This window comes from Rhyacophila brunnea, unplaced genomic scaffold (assembly GCF_057557595.1).
Source record: "Rhyacophila brunnea isolate RB1 unplaced genomic scaffold, BYU_Rbru_1.0 scaffold_7, whole genome shotgun sequence".
In the NCBI taxonomy this organism is placed as follows: domain Eukaryota; kingdom Metazoa; phylum Arthropoda; class Insecta; order Trichoptera; family Rhyacophilidae; genus Rhyacophila; species Rhyacophila brunnea.
Window position 1 is genome coordinate 11,842,113 of NW_028233339.1, and position 15,016 is coordinate 11,857,128.

Below are 15,016 nucleotides of genomic sequence, written 5' to 3' on the forward strand. Positions count from 1 at the left end.
GTATGCACGGCGCACGTAGAAAGTTCAAGCGAGGAGCCGCGAGTCGATTTTGGCCATTGTCTTCTTGATTTGGAAAAGTTGAGGGCGATGACTCTGCCAACCGCGATATCACCGGGATTCAATAAAGAAATCGGAAATAATAGTTCACGCAACTCTATGCAATATTACAGGGAAAATTCAACCCTGCCTACATCATAAATATTAAGATTTGAATGAGATATCAATCTAATAAGAAAGAAAAATGGGTAAAATCATTACGTATAAATATACAACCTGAAGATGCAAGGATAAGTATCAAATAAGAAAATTAAACTTTTTTTTAAAGTAATCTCAGTCAATAATAGATATATTGATATTGTTGCCAAAAGTTAGTAAGTCGATAATTATTTAGGTATTTAGAGTTAACAACGGATTATATTATGTCTATATTATATAAATACATATTAACCCAATGCTTACGGGCCGCACAAAATTGTGTTTTTGCTAATTGCTTTTCAAATCCAAATTAACACGTAAATTACAAAATTAATTAAAAGGGCCCGTAAGCATTGGGTTAATATAATATAATATAGGTATATACTTAACACATTTGCCATAAAAAAATTAAAGGTCACCGATATTATAGAACATCCACATAAGCACAAAGAAATTAGCATTATGCCTGATTTTAGAGGGCATGTCAAACTTCAAAACGCAATTACCTACTCCATTACATGATTTCCACACTTACCAACTTTTGGCAGTATCCCTAATATATTATATACTGAGATTATTTTTAAAAAAGTTTAATTTTCTTATTTGAAACTTATCTTACATCTTCAGGTATTGGTTGTATATTTATAAGTAATGAAGTTATCCATTTTACTTTCTTATTATAACCAATGTGTCTTGAGGATGTGAAGTTTATGAAGCAACCCCTGTAGGCACTTGGGCGGATAACACCAAAAGGGACGCAGAGAGGCTGAGTATGACCGACTGGAGAGAGAGAGAGAGAGAGAGAGAGAACTCGGGATAGCGACCAATGGATGACGGTGGTGCAGTTGGCCATGGACTTGAATGGTCTGTAGTGCCAGCTTAAGTATACATAATTTGGAAAAAACCGCAGAAACATTCAAACAAATTAGAAAAATTCTAGATAAAAAAATTGTTTATAATTTGAAAGTCAACTATTAAGAATAAGCCAGATAGGTGTAGATATCTGCCGCCAGTGGCGCACCCAGGATTTAATATTGGGGGGGGGCCCAAGGAGGAGAATGTAAAACAGCCTAATTTCTCTTGTCTATTGCACTCGGTGTACCTACACCATGGTCCCCACATCCTGAAACGGGCCCTCATGCTAGGCTTGGCGGCCCCCCTACCTACCGCTAAGATTAAAGGCAGTGTGAAACACTACATTAACGTTTTTCAAATTGTGTTTTAGTTCAAATTAAGGGTACTTATACATAAGAATTATTGGCGATTTTCAATACATCCACTTTAATAATGGAGCTGTTGAGTATCGACACATAATAATCAAAAAATATATTGCACAATTATATAAGTAATTGAAAATGTTCATGGCCAAGAAGTAAATTAGCGCCGCAGGCGACTTTTTTTACTATTAAAGCTAATTTATTATGTGTGTTTATCTGGTCAACCCGACACGCCGGGCCCCCCACAGCCTGGGCCCCCAGGCTAGAGCCTTGTCAGCCATCCTCAGCCATGACCTACACCACTCCAGAATTCGGGTGGACACCGAGAATTTTTTGACAGTTCCATTAGGGATTGGGTTTCTAAAAAAACCTGACATTAGTGTTTCGAAATTAATTTACATACATTAATACATTAATGTTTTTTTTGCCAGTGTTTTTATTTGTCTAAGCCCAAATGCTTATTGGCTTTCAATTTCAATGTTTGGGGGGTGTCAGGGCCCTTTGCCCCCCCCCCCCCCTCCCCCCCTGGGTGCGCCACTGTAACCACCTCACTTCAGTGTGAAAAAGCAAACAATCGTACTTAGCTTCCATAGAAATGCAAAGTTTTTTTTTAAAATGCCTGTTTTTAAAGGTCTGGATTAGATGAAATATTGGTCTAGTACAGGTTTTAGCACTGCTGTAATGTTTTCGAAACTATAGATTCCCTGTGTAAATAAAACAGTGCGTAGATATAATGTTAGGATTTCTTGTCTTTGCGAGGGTAACAAATCCTTTAAATGAGCCTAACATTGACGGAGCACCATCCATACAAATTCCTCCATGATATTTTAGATTTTAGACGCGTGCGATCGATTCGGCAACATCGAAATCACATTAGATCTTTCATCGGCTTTCATAATTTCACGAAGGACTTTTTCGGTTTTCTGCTTTTATCATTATTTTCGCGGTGCACATGCAACAAGCCAGCGGTGCACCGGTTAAGAGCCACAATATGTATGCTGAATTCCACCGAAAAAATGTTTTTTTTTTAATTTACACCACCACCGACTGTGGTGGGCATGGCCCCCACATCATGAATGTTTGGCGGGCCCCCTTACCTATCACCAGGGTTTAGGGGAATGTGATGTTCTACAGTAGTGTTCCCAAATGGTATTCCGTGGATTTATCTATATTGTTAAATAATTCCCTTGAATTCTTGATTTGTCGGACCTCATATCATATTATCGATCGTTATCATACTATAGACCACTGGTCACGACCCCCTCTTGTGGTAGCCAAGTTGCATTCGACCCATCGATATTGGATAAATAAACATTTTTATTTTTCTAGAAACACTAAAAATAATTGTAATATAAAATGATACACGTGAATTATTATAGTTTTAGTATTAGTTACGTATATCATATTATTTTCATCATACTTCATATTTTTTATGTTAATTTTGATGAAGTAGTATCTATAGCGCCACATGTGATTTTTTTTTTATGATATAACAAATTTCTGGTGTGTGTTTATCTCACAATTAGACGAGCCGCCACGCAGGGCCCTCTTAAGCCCGGGCCCCCAGGCTATAGCCCTGTCAGCCCATGGTGGTGGGTGTAGTCGTACTTTTCGCCGAATTTTTATCGTCGATTTTGGGTTTTTTAATAGTGAAGTTCCAAAATATTAATTGAAAATGGAAAAAAAGTATTATTGCATTTAACTTATAGGTGCACAAACCTACCCAACAGAACACAGCCTAATTTCTCGTTTATCGGACTTTTGTCTATTGCACTCGGTGTACACCACTCCGGAATTCGGATGGACACCGAGAATTTTTTGACATTTCCATTAGAGATTGAGTTTCTAAAACAACCCGACATTAGTGTTTCGAAATTTTTGTGTTAGAAATTAAAATCTAAGAAATTTTTCTAGAGGGTGCTGGAGAATTTCAAATATTTTTTTTGCCGTGTTTTTATTTGTCTAATCTATTGGCTTTCAATTTCAATGTTTTTGGGGGGGGCCAAGGCCCCTTGCCCCCCCCCCTGGGTGCGCTACTGTCTGCCGCTATATTATCACTTGAAAAAAGTGGTATGTAATATTATTTCAATATTGTTTTTTTTTTTTTTTAAATATTATTGAAATAATGCTTCATTTTATTACTATTTGCATTACATTATTTGGCATTTGCAAAGAAGAAACCTGACATTGTGCTTGTACACAAATACTGGTAGTCACTCAATGACTGTTTTATGGAGACCCGAAGAGTTGACGAGTTTTGAGGTATCCTCGAGAAAATTTTGCCATTCAAGATTTTGTAAAATATGCATATGTTCAAGTTTTTTGTATTTTCTGACAAACCGAACCCAAAGGATGTTTTTTTTATTTTATCATTTATTTTTAGTTTAAATACATTTTTATTGTGATGATTACAATCGAATTGTCTTACATAAACTAGTAAATTAGCAAAGTGCCTAATTTAAATACTATGAAATAAAGCAGTATGCATTATTTGTGACACTAATTATTGTATATTTTGGGCAATAAAAATACTACTAATTAAATTATTATTTTTCTATTCAAGATAAAAGTTAATCAATATTGAGTCATAATTAATATTTTATAATGTCTATCTATTACAGGGGTTCACAAAATTTTTCATCAAAGGGACAATTTTGAAATCAAAAATATTTGAACAATTTCTTTTGTAAATATTTTCTGTTTTTAAAAAAACATAAGACATAAATAAAAAAATATTTCATTGTGTAAACTTATATTTGTAACTAAATAATATACATTATTACTCTTGTTAAAATAATAAGTACTTATTTAATTTTTTTCACCATGTGATTTATGCCAAATAAAGAAGCCATTTGATGAGCATGTTTAACTACATTTGGATATACCTCAAGTGAAAGTCCTTTGTAGAATTCAATTGAATTCTTATCACTATAAGATGCTTTTGCTTCCACGTTCTCTTGCAAATCTATTCATTCAAACTGCATATTTATAGCACTTCGCACATCCGCATATACAAATATCAAAGTGTCTGACCATTCATTCTTGCCAGAGAATATTTAATTTTAAATGTAATTTTTAATATTCGATATGAAGAATAAAAAATAATACTTACAGATTTAACATAAATCTCGTGGGACACATCAAAAAGTCACACGGGACATAATTGGCCCACGGGACACACTTTGGGAACCCCTGAATTCTATTATATATTGTTAATTACAATAATAAGCATAATATGAGCTATCTATCACTAGAAGATTCTTTGACATGGAATGGTTGTTGGGTACACTCTGTCCATTCTCTGGATCAAATATACATTGCAAACGCATGTAATTTTTGCCAGACGTGGAATCGAATCTGCACCTACAGTTTCAAAAACAGGCATTCTACATACTACAATACTATGGGACACCCACTAAAAAGCCGTAACAAATAAATGACAGAACAGTCAGGAAAAAAATGCATTGAAATAGTAGGCAAAGTTAGTATTTGGAAGAAAATTAAAGGCAAATTATTCTGTCTTGTATCCTGCAAATAATAATGTCAAGAGTGTTATCAGTTAACAACTAGATAAGCTGTTTATTAAATATGATATTGTAACTACTGCACTGTCAATATTAATAAAAATGAATCTGCGTGATTTGAAGTATCCACCTACGTTCATATTGTGTTTTCCTGAAAAAGCTTACTGATGCGGTGGACATATTTCTTATCTATTCTTCAATGTAATCTTATGAAAGTATCGATACTTTATGGTTATTAATAATTTCATTATATTAGAGTGTACTAGCTGAAGTACCTGGCTTCAGACGAGGTCGCTTCATCGATCGATATACATTTAAGTTACTTAACTAAAACAATAATAATTACATTCTTCAATATTAAAATATGTGTTTGTAAGGCTAAGCCAATCTAGGAATACAACATGTCAAAATGAAAATAATTCTGACTGCAAAGTCAAACAAAAGAAATTAAAATCCAATCCAAAATATGCATAATTCAAAATTTGAGTTAGCAGAAAAGGTAGACAACGATATCTCCGGAAGACTGTATTTTTTAAAGGGTTCTGGTTCGGAGTTCTCAAGATTTGAAATCAATGGTTTCGGTTCTAAAATAATTCGGATGTGTCATGGACAGGAAAAAGATTGCTGATTTCATCAACGATGTCTGGTCAGGCCGAAAATGGGACTAGAATCAACTCCATCCGAACACTACAAATGCGATACGTTTGCCTGCTACTAAATTGTGATCAGAATAGGTACCGTTCATTTTTTTATTTGTGTCAAATGCTGAAAATTCTATTGTAAGTTAGTGAAGATATCTGCAAACAAATAAAGGTACTTAACTCTTATTCATCTCGACTCCACACTTATAACCCCGTAGAATCACGCGTGTAAAAACAAAATGAATGTAATTTTTTCAGTAAGTTATGTTTACGTTTATTTTTATTAATAAGGTATTTTGATATTGCATATTTTAAATTGTTTTGTTTTTTAATTACCCCATTGTAAAAATTTTGTTTTCTACAATATCGAAACTACAATGATGATCATTATAATCAGTAAGCTGTATGATGATCTAGGACCATTATCGCCCAGACATGGGGGGCGGCTGACAGGAGTCTAGCCTGAAGGCCTGGGGTCAGGTGGGGCTCGGCGTGGCGGGTTTACCAGATGAGTAAGATAAACACACATCACAAAATTTGCTCTAATAATAAAAAAGGTTGTCTGCGGTGCTATTTCACTTCAAGGATAAGAATATTTTTAAATATGTGTTTGTGTGATGCAATTTTGGATTGTGTCGATGGTTGACAACTGCATAATTCAAGTACCCAAATGTATTAAAAAATACACTGAATACCCTTAATTTTACCTCTAATCGGAAATCATTCGGAAACCGCTACTGTTGAGAGTCACACTGTCTTTAACCTTAGCGATAGGTAGGGGTCCTGCCAAAGATCCTGTGGGTCCGCTTCAGGATGTCGGGTCTATGGTATAGGATCCTTGCGATTCACTTAAATAAACATTTACCTAATATACTGTGGCCCATATAACGAAATACACAATTAGTCGTTAACGGATACATATTTATGACCGTGAATGCAAGTGTGACATGTCTATTTGACTTTGGTTGATATTTCAATATTCTAGGATCTTACCATTCTAATTTAACATGTTGAGTACCAACATTACGCATAAAACTTGTGTAAAAAAATGCAAAGATGTTATAATAATATTATGTTCAGCATAATGTTATAATTTTGAAAAACATAAATACTAAAAAAAATGTATCAATTACATTGTTCTTTCCGGCTGTAGCCATTGTGTGGGTAAGTATGTGGATCTTAATATTCTTCTGTATTTTGTTGTTGAATTTCTTGACAGATCAGTGGTATGTAAAAAATAATAATATAATAATAAGAGTGATGACATGTTGGAGGTTAAATGAATACGACATAACCTAATTTTGTCATTTGCTTAGTCGCGGGCCAATGAAACTTCTTAGGAAACACATAATACAATTGGTATAGTACTCCATATCGCAATTTTGGTTAAAGTGTTTTGAGACCAAACCAAAACCTAACACAACCTACTGAAAAACAACCCAAAACCTAACACAACCAATAATTTATTTTTGAGTTTCGGTTGGGTTAGGTTTTGGTTTGGTTTTTCGTCTCAAAAGACTTCGATCACAAAAACGATATGGTGTACTATAAAATTACCATACAATTATTAGAGAAGCATAAAGGTAAATGTAAAAATGTTTTAGAAAAATATTAGAATTTCGAAAAACTTACATTATTTCGTCACACGTGACAGCTGTCATTATTACGATATTTCATAGACATTAGTTAGACTGTTGGACATACCTTTGGCTTAGATAATCATAGATAATATACCTAAAAATAATACTATAAAAAACTAAAAAAACAATAAAGTTGCCCATAATTCCTTATAAAGCATCGAAATTAATTCATTTGAATTTTGATTAATTAATTTTATTAAATAAATCAAACTCTTTTAAAATAAATTTAATTAATAACAAAAAGTTGTTATTTTTAGCTGGCAATTACGCATATTTGGTGACTTTTATCCCAAAAATCCAAAAATAAAAACATTGACATGCGTTGTCATTTATGACAGATAATTTTTTACACAATTAGACGACAATCGACACGTCTTATTAATGTGTAAAGCAATCGATTATCGAATTAATAAGCAACTTTGTCATTTGGAATAAAATAACACCATTATGGAACAAATAAATAAAGAATTTGAGAGGTTAAATATCAATACTGAACTGTCATTGAGTTTATTGAATGAAAACTTAATCAATCTACAAAAATGTTATCTTTCCTGTAAATTATTTCAAAAACTATCCTTACAGCCCGGTGGACTGGTTTTAGTAGACTGTGATACAAGTTCATATCTTTGTAAATCATATCCCAAAACATTACTCCATGGTTACAAAATAGAAGTTAATAATACAGTGGAAATTCCTCCGAAAATTGTGGCAAGTAGAAACGACAATAACATAAAAATTGATATCACAAAAATTACAAAACTACCAGAAGTTATATTGTTAAAGGACATCCATGTAAATATTATATTTGAGTCATTTAAATCTTTTGAAATGTGGAATAACAGAGATTTGGATCATGTTAAAATCGTCAAAAACTACTTGTTAAATAGAGTAATATTATATAACAACTGTGTTATTTCACTAAAAGGGTTTCCAAAATCACAACGAGCCGGTATAAACAAAATATTCATCACATTTGGCTCGAATAATCCGACCGTATTACAGTCTCCTGGTAGAGTGAATACTCATACAATAATAAAAGTAGACGAAAGGATTACTCAATACCAATTTGACCAAAGGAATTCTACAGCGACACCACTGTTTGGTTTGGAAAGACCTTTGGATATGTTGACTCAAATAATAAACATGAATATTTTGTATCATAAGATTGGACCGGACGCCTGTTTCCCTCCAACTAAACAGGTATTATCATTTTTCTGCTACCTCATTCACTACCACTACCACCACATTCACTATTATTGTACATTCGATTCTCGATCTATTGTTTCGAAGAGACTGGATGAATCAAACGATAAATATGGAAAAACAATGAATGCGATGAAAGGGAAATAAATCAAAATTCCTAATAACTCACTCACAATTAATATTGGACTCACATTTTTTGCGTAAATGGAGTTTGGCTGTCGCTGTTTCAAACATGGTCATCTGGGGACGACTGTAGTTGAATTTTCGGGAGGAGCAGTGATTTCCAACTGGGTTCTGTGGAACCCTGAGGCTCCGTGAGAATTCGAAAAACCTCACCCAAAGGATAGGTACCCTTTGTAACTTTTTTGATAATGAGGTTACTTTTTAATATTTATTTATAGATTAATAAACTTATAAAGCTATTTTTCAATAATAAGTTTATCTATCGCAATCACCTTAACATGCATTTAAGCAACCGAGTGCTTATTCAGAAAGTTTAACTTGAACTAGAGCGAATTCTACTTGAGAAGAGAATTTTTCCAAAAGAGCAAAAATGGAGGAATTATTAGGTATATTATATTTTTTTAATACAAAGTTACTTATTAATTATTGTTCACTAATCTTACTGGCAGTGAAATACTGTGCCAGTAAGCAGATTGTGCGTTGCTTAGGGCAAGATATTCTGAGAGGGTGGCAGATTGAGTACGAAATATGAATAAGACAACTTTTGACGGTATATTACATGAAGATTACAAATTGTTTGACTGCGGCACTTATAACCTGTGAGTCAAAATTTCAAAGATTTTCTATGCATATATAGCACAACAGATATTATGGTAAGTAATGAATGAAGGAGTGGCATTTTGAGTTTGCTTATAGTTGATTATCTGTACGCTACTGCCTTCTGCTTTATCTTAATGTGTAGGCTTACCATACGTCCCGGTTTCACACATCGGTCCCGGCGTCCGTCGGTTGTTCCGCATATGAATGATTGTCAATAATAAATTGTCATGGTTGGCCATAGTAGCGTATATGTGATGGAATAGCGGGGAAGGGTGCGAAAAAAGTTCATTTCAGCGAGAAGTACCACTGGAACAGTCAATAAATAAATAAAATAATTTAAATTTCTGCTGCAGCAGACCTTCTAAATTTTTCTTTTGTACATACTTTTAATAGGTAATAAAACAATTTTTGGTGGTTAAATTTGTTTCATTGCGTCATACAACGTTCCTGCCCGGCTTAGAGTTTCATAATGATGGTAAGCCTATTACTGTGTATCAGCCAAGCAGGGGTTTCTCGAGATTTACCTATTTCATTTCACATAGTCTCAAACTGCCAAAAAAAAGGTTTTGATTAACTTTTTTATAGCAAAAAATCACCCCCAACCCCTTGCGGCATCAAGTGTTACCAAATGTGTCAATTACATTGAGCTACTTTACGAGCTGCTTGTTGGCGAATTTACAATCTGCCTGTAAAGTCGTCCAGTGTCATCATTCAACAAGCTAACAAGCAGATTGTAAACAATCTACGGAGAAAAGTTGAAAGCCGATCAACTTTACACGCTACACGCCGGCGTGTGGGCCTACTGCGTCTGGGCAGTAGAGCGTAGTAGCGACCTCCCGGTAAAAAATGAACTACGTTCTGTCAAAATAGTCGCTAGCTTGTTGGCTTCTCAGCGAATGAAAAGCTTTGTGTATCATCATAACAATCGCAGTAACTGAATCGCCCGCTTTTAAATTCGCCAACAAACACCTCGTAAAGTAGCTCAATGTAATTGACGCATTAGACAGTGGCTGCTTTACCTCTTTGAATTCCTATATGTAGTAATCTGCTGCCTCCTATACTCGAAGTGCACTTTTTTCATTATGTATATGAGGCCCATTTTCCGCCACTGTTTTTAGTACAAAGGGTTTCCATTGGTTGAAATTTGTGTAATCGCAATAGGTAGAAAATAATAATATTAATTAGTTGCATTTTTTTGATATTGCAGGTTCTAATCGTTGGCCCATCTGGATGTGGAAAATCTTCTTTAATAAAACTGATTGCAAAAATGACTGGTTGCACAATCGTATCTGTGCATGGACATGAAGTTAATCGAAGTGAGCCCGGAGAAATGGAATCAGCTTTGCGGAATTTGTTTGAGCAAGCATTTCAATATGCTAACGTTACAGGTAAAAAAAATATTTTCGATTGAGATTGTTCAGTCTTAAATAAAATAAATCTTATTGTTTAAATGATATTGTTTTAGGTAAATGCATAATTAATTTGGAAGAGGTGGATATACTTTCTCCGAGGCGAGAAGGAAGCGGTGCCCACATACAAAGAGCCATTACGCAACTTTTAAAATTATTAGACAAAGCGCAAAACATTCCTGGAATCATAGTAATCGCCACAACTAATAAACCGGAAGTACTAGACCCGTCAATACGCCGACATGGAAGACTTGAAACTGAGGTTTTTGTTAAAGATATCTTTATTTATACATATAAGTTGATCTGGTAATAATATATTTACGTATCTAGTTTTCTTTAAATAATTTACAATTTTCAGATCTATATCGGCCCACCTACTGAAGTGCAGCGGAATATTATTTTGCAGAATTTTATTGATAAACTGGATCTCTCTCTGACTGAAGATAACTTCAAAAAGTTATGTGAACAAATTGCTAGCATGACGCCCGGATATGTCGGGGCCGATTTAAAATCGCTTTATCAAACAATGGCATGGAAGCAACAAAAAAAGGAAGTATGTACTCGACAAGTTTTCAGAAGTTTCTTTTGAAATTCTATATTGAGTGGTACAAATAGTGAGCGCTAAAAGCAATATTCTTTTTGTGTCAAATATGGGATATCAACGAATATGGGATGTTGGGTACATCCATTGATATAATATATTTGGGTACTTTTTCCATACAACTCTAAAGTTGAAAAGGAGCTTTCTAAAGTATATATTATATATTTTGTTTCTAGAATCAAAACATGTATTTATTTTTTCAGTTTAGTAACATCGCCACTGATCTAAAATTTTGGATTAATGAATTTCGAAACATAATTCTTAATATGACTCCCGCTTCATTAAAAGGAACTGTCGGCATTGTCATAAAAAAGCAGACATCATTCAATGAGCTTGCCGGTTTAGATCATACTAAAAAGAGCCTTGAAATGGCTATTTTATGGCCTCTAATTCACGGGGATGCATTCAAACGATTAGGAATTCCTAGACCACGAGGTAAGTTACTACTTCTTTAATGGTATTAAGGCCCATTATCTATTACAACAGGTAGATCTTACCACAGATCGCAAGATACTGATGAACATTTTAAGGACGATATGAATATTATATTTCATGGGGGGGTGAGGCTCGTCTATCAATCATCGTGCCGTGTGGCCATCACAAAGTGTTCCGTATTTTTTGCACAAACTATACCGCGCAGAAAGTCGCTACCGTCTAGCCGGCCTGGCGCATTAGAGGATGTTTCTAGACCTGATTGTATTAACCATATACTTTTTATATCTTATTTTAGGTGTTTTACTCTATGGGCCTCCCGGTTGTGCGAAAACTTCCTTGGTGCGAGCGATGGCTGGTGCCGGAACATTCTCACTTCTATCTATATCAGCTGCCGAACTCTACTCACCCTATGTTGGTGATGCGGAACGATTGATAGCACAACTATTCCAAAGAGCCAGGCAAAATTCACCATGCATCTTGTTCATTGATGAAATAGGTACATAGTATGAATAGTTTGAAGTCTTTTTGATCACATTAATGATAAACATTCAACAATATAGATCCACGTTTTTTTAATCTCCAGATTTATGTTGTGCGCAATAGTCGATCATAAATAACAATCACAGGGATTTCAATTAAATTGTCTCGGGATTTGTTATAATTGGTTTATATCATCATTTATATTGCTTGACCATCATCATCAGGAGTTTCGGAGTGGGTCTTGGCTTCCTTCAACAACTCAACGTGTCCCTATCCAAAATAGTTGCCTTCTAATTCGGTATTCCATTTGTGTTGCTAGTGTTAAAAATTATAAATTGACCTGAAATATTTTTTGGTCAACTTGATGACACTTGGGTACCAATATTTCAAATGTCGCCGCAAATTACTGGAAATTGTGTCTTGGCTAGTAAGAGGTTACTAATTGTGATTACTATATTTCGTTTTCATGTTATTATTCTGTTCAACTAATGAATAAAATCCGGGCAACACTTTTGAAGTGAAACGTCTACAGTGGTAGCACTGTAGTAACATGTCCACGGAAACACTTTTGCAAGCATTCCTCGATCATAGTTATTGAGTCCAGTTGGTCAAGAATAGTAAACTTTTCTAGCTCACTCCAGACTATCCCCAATAAATACAAAATGAAAGTCAGCAGTGATTGCGTTGTTTTATTTAATTTGAGTATTTTGAATATAATGATTCCATTGTGTTAAATTACACACGTTTTAAAGACAAGACAAATTTTCAAAACCAATTATCATAATGCTAAGAATCATATAAAAAGTATCTGCTAATCAATAATTTTTTTTACCTTAGTAAATAATGACAATTGGTATGTTTATGGTCTGGAATTTTTTAGATGCCCTCGCTGGATCAAGAGGAGTGTCGAAGGAAAGTAATTCCGATGTCCAAGACAGAGTGATTGCCTCTCTACTCACTCAGATGGACGGTGTTGGACATAGCGTAACCACTGCTGATCTTGGAAAAGATGTATGTACTAATTTTACTAAGTACAATCAACTGGTAGCGGCTGCAGAACTCCATACAAGCGCATTGCACACCTTGCAATTTACTTATTTGCTAAAACATAATTCTATATTTGTATATGTTATTTATAAGTAATCTCTCACTTATTGCAATGCAAGATGCCAATATAAAAAAGTATATCAAGAATATTTCATTTATGGCGATATTACCGGAAGAATAGATTTTAAAATTACACTACCATTAATTTATTTTTACATACGGCAATTAAAGACCATTTAAATTGGTAAACACCAGTTGCCACCAGATCAAAACTTTTTATGCATTTGTTTTAAAATCACATTCTATAATAGGTCTTCAATTAAAACAATTATAATTAAATTCCTATTTTCAGGGATTCGACAATTCAGACGACGGAGTGATTGTGATTGGTGCAACGAATCGTCCAGATATGATAGACCCAGCACTTCTTCGACCTGGTCGCTTCGATAAACATATCCATGTCCCACCTCCGGATTTTAACGCCAGAGTTGCTATTCTTAGTTTAATGACATCCAAAATGCCACTCGCAGATGATGTCATTCTCTCAAATATAGCGAGTGGAACAGAATTTTATTCGGGTGCCGATTTGAAAAATATTTGTATGGAAGCTGCGTTGCTAGCGATGTCTCAAGAAGGAATGGATGTGAAAGAAATTAGTTATAAATATTTTCTTTCCGCCCTTTCCACTACTAGACCTTCTCTGAGTATATTGCAAATTAATGAGTACAGAAATTTTGAATTAAATAAAATACCTTTGTGACAGTAAAAAGTATTTTTATTTTGTTTCATTCTATTGAAAACCAGCAGAGACATTGTATGTATGTTGCAATTTCAATGACATTACTTTAATAATTAGTGTCATCATAATATTATATTCAGCCTACATACTGGTAATGAATTTGGAAGGATATTGTAAACAAATTGAACATTATTCTTCCATTTTCAAAATTCAATGTACGAGGGTGGGTCAATAATTCCTTAGAAAAAAGCATTAAAACAGTTTTGATTTTTGTATTTTTTTTTTATTTCTCAACATAATCTCCTTGGAGCTCAATACACTTGGTTAGACGTTTCTCAATTTTTTTTAAACCGTCAGAAAAATAAGTTTTCGGAAGGTCCTCAAAATAAGCATTTGTCCGATCGATGACTTCTTCATTTGAAAAAAAACGTTGTCCACTTAGCCATTTTTTTAAGTTTGGGAAAAGGAAAAAGTCACTGGGGGCTAAATCTGGCTAATACGGTGGGTGGTCGACCAATTCGAACTTCAATTCTTCAATTTTAGCCATTGATCGTAAACATGTGTGAACACGGGCATTGTCCTGATGAAAGAGGATTTTTTTCCTGTTTAAATGAGGCCGTTTTTCTTCAATTTTGTTTTTTAGCTGGTCCAATAAAGATGCATAATAATCCCCTGTTATTGTTTTTCCTTTTTCCAAATAGTCAACGAAAATAATTCCACGTGCATCCCAAAATACAGTAGCCATAACCTTACCAGCTGATTTTACGGTTTTCGCCTTCTTTGGACATGGTTTGCCTTCGCAATCCACTGCTTTGACTGTTCTTTCGTCTCGGGAGTATAGTGGTGTATCCATGTTTCATCTACAGTCACAAAGCGACGAAAAAATTTATCCGGATTGCGTTGCATGAGCGACAACAGGGCTTTAGAGGCCACCACCCTATTGCGTTTATTGTCGACTGTGAGCAAACGCGGCACCCATCTTGCAGAAATATTTTTCATGCCCAATTTGTCATGTAAAATAGAAATGACGCTACCTTTTGAGATCCCTGTAACCTCAATTATCTCACTCAACTTTAATCTTCGGTCACTTAACACCATATCG

General features: G+C 34.4%; 2 protein-coding genes across 2 annotated transcripts in view; one reads left to right on the forward strand and one right to left on the reverse strand.

The window, feature by feature from the left end:
* Dus1 (Dihydrouridine synthase 1) overlaps positions 1-7,258 on the reverse strand; it is a 74,472-nt gene extending 67,214 nt beyond the window's left edge. Inside the window, exon 1 of the mRNA XM_085958330.1 lies at positions 7,210-7,258. Within this exon, the coding sequence (XP_085814456.1) occupies positions 7,210-7,238 (29 nt within the window). The 5' untranslated portion in view covers positions 7,239-7,258. The remainder of the gene's footprint in view (positions 1-7,209) is intronic.
* A 238-nt stretch (positions 7,259-7,496) lies between these two features.
* Positions 7,497-14,188, forward strand: LOC147064484 (uncharacterized). Its single transcript, XM_085958331.1, has 8 exons — positions 7,497-8,417; positions 10,411-10,591; positions 10,669-10,874; positions 10,971-11,165; positions 11,417-11,648; positions 11,944-12,144; positions 13,009-13,139; positions 13,528-14,188. The coding sequence occupies exons 1-8, from the start codon at positions 7,665-7,667 to the stop codon at positions 13,933-13,935; spliced, it is 2,307 nt and encodes a 768-aa protein (XP_085814457.1). The 5' UTR covers positions 7,497-7,664; the 3' UTR covers positions 13,936-14,188.
* Positions 14,189-15,016: the final 828 nt, after the last annotated feature.

Coding starts and splice junctions, on each gene's coding strand:
- LOC147064484 (XM_085958331.1), top strand. CDS start 7,665: ATGGAACAAATAAATAAAGAATTTGAGAGGTTAAATATCAATACTGAA. Junction 10,592..10,668: donor TCAATATGCTAACGTTACAG/GTAAAAAAAATA, acceptor ATATTGTTTTAG/GTAAATGCATAATTAATTTG. Junction 10,875..10,970: donor ATGGAAGACTTGAAACTGAG/GTTTTTGTTAAA, acceptor TACAATTTTCAG/ATCTATATCGGCCCACCTAC.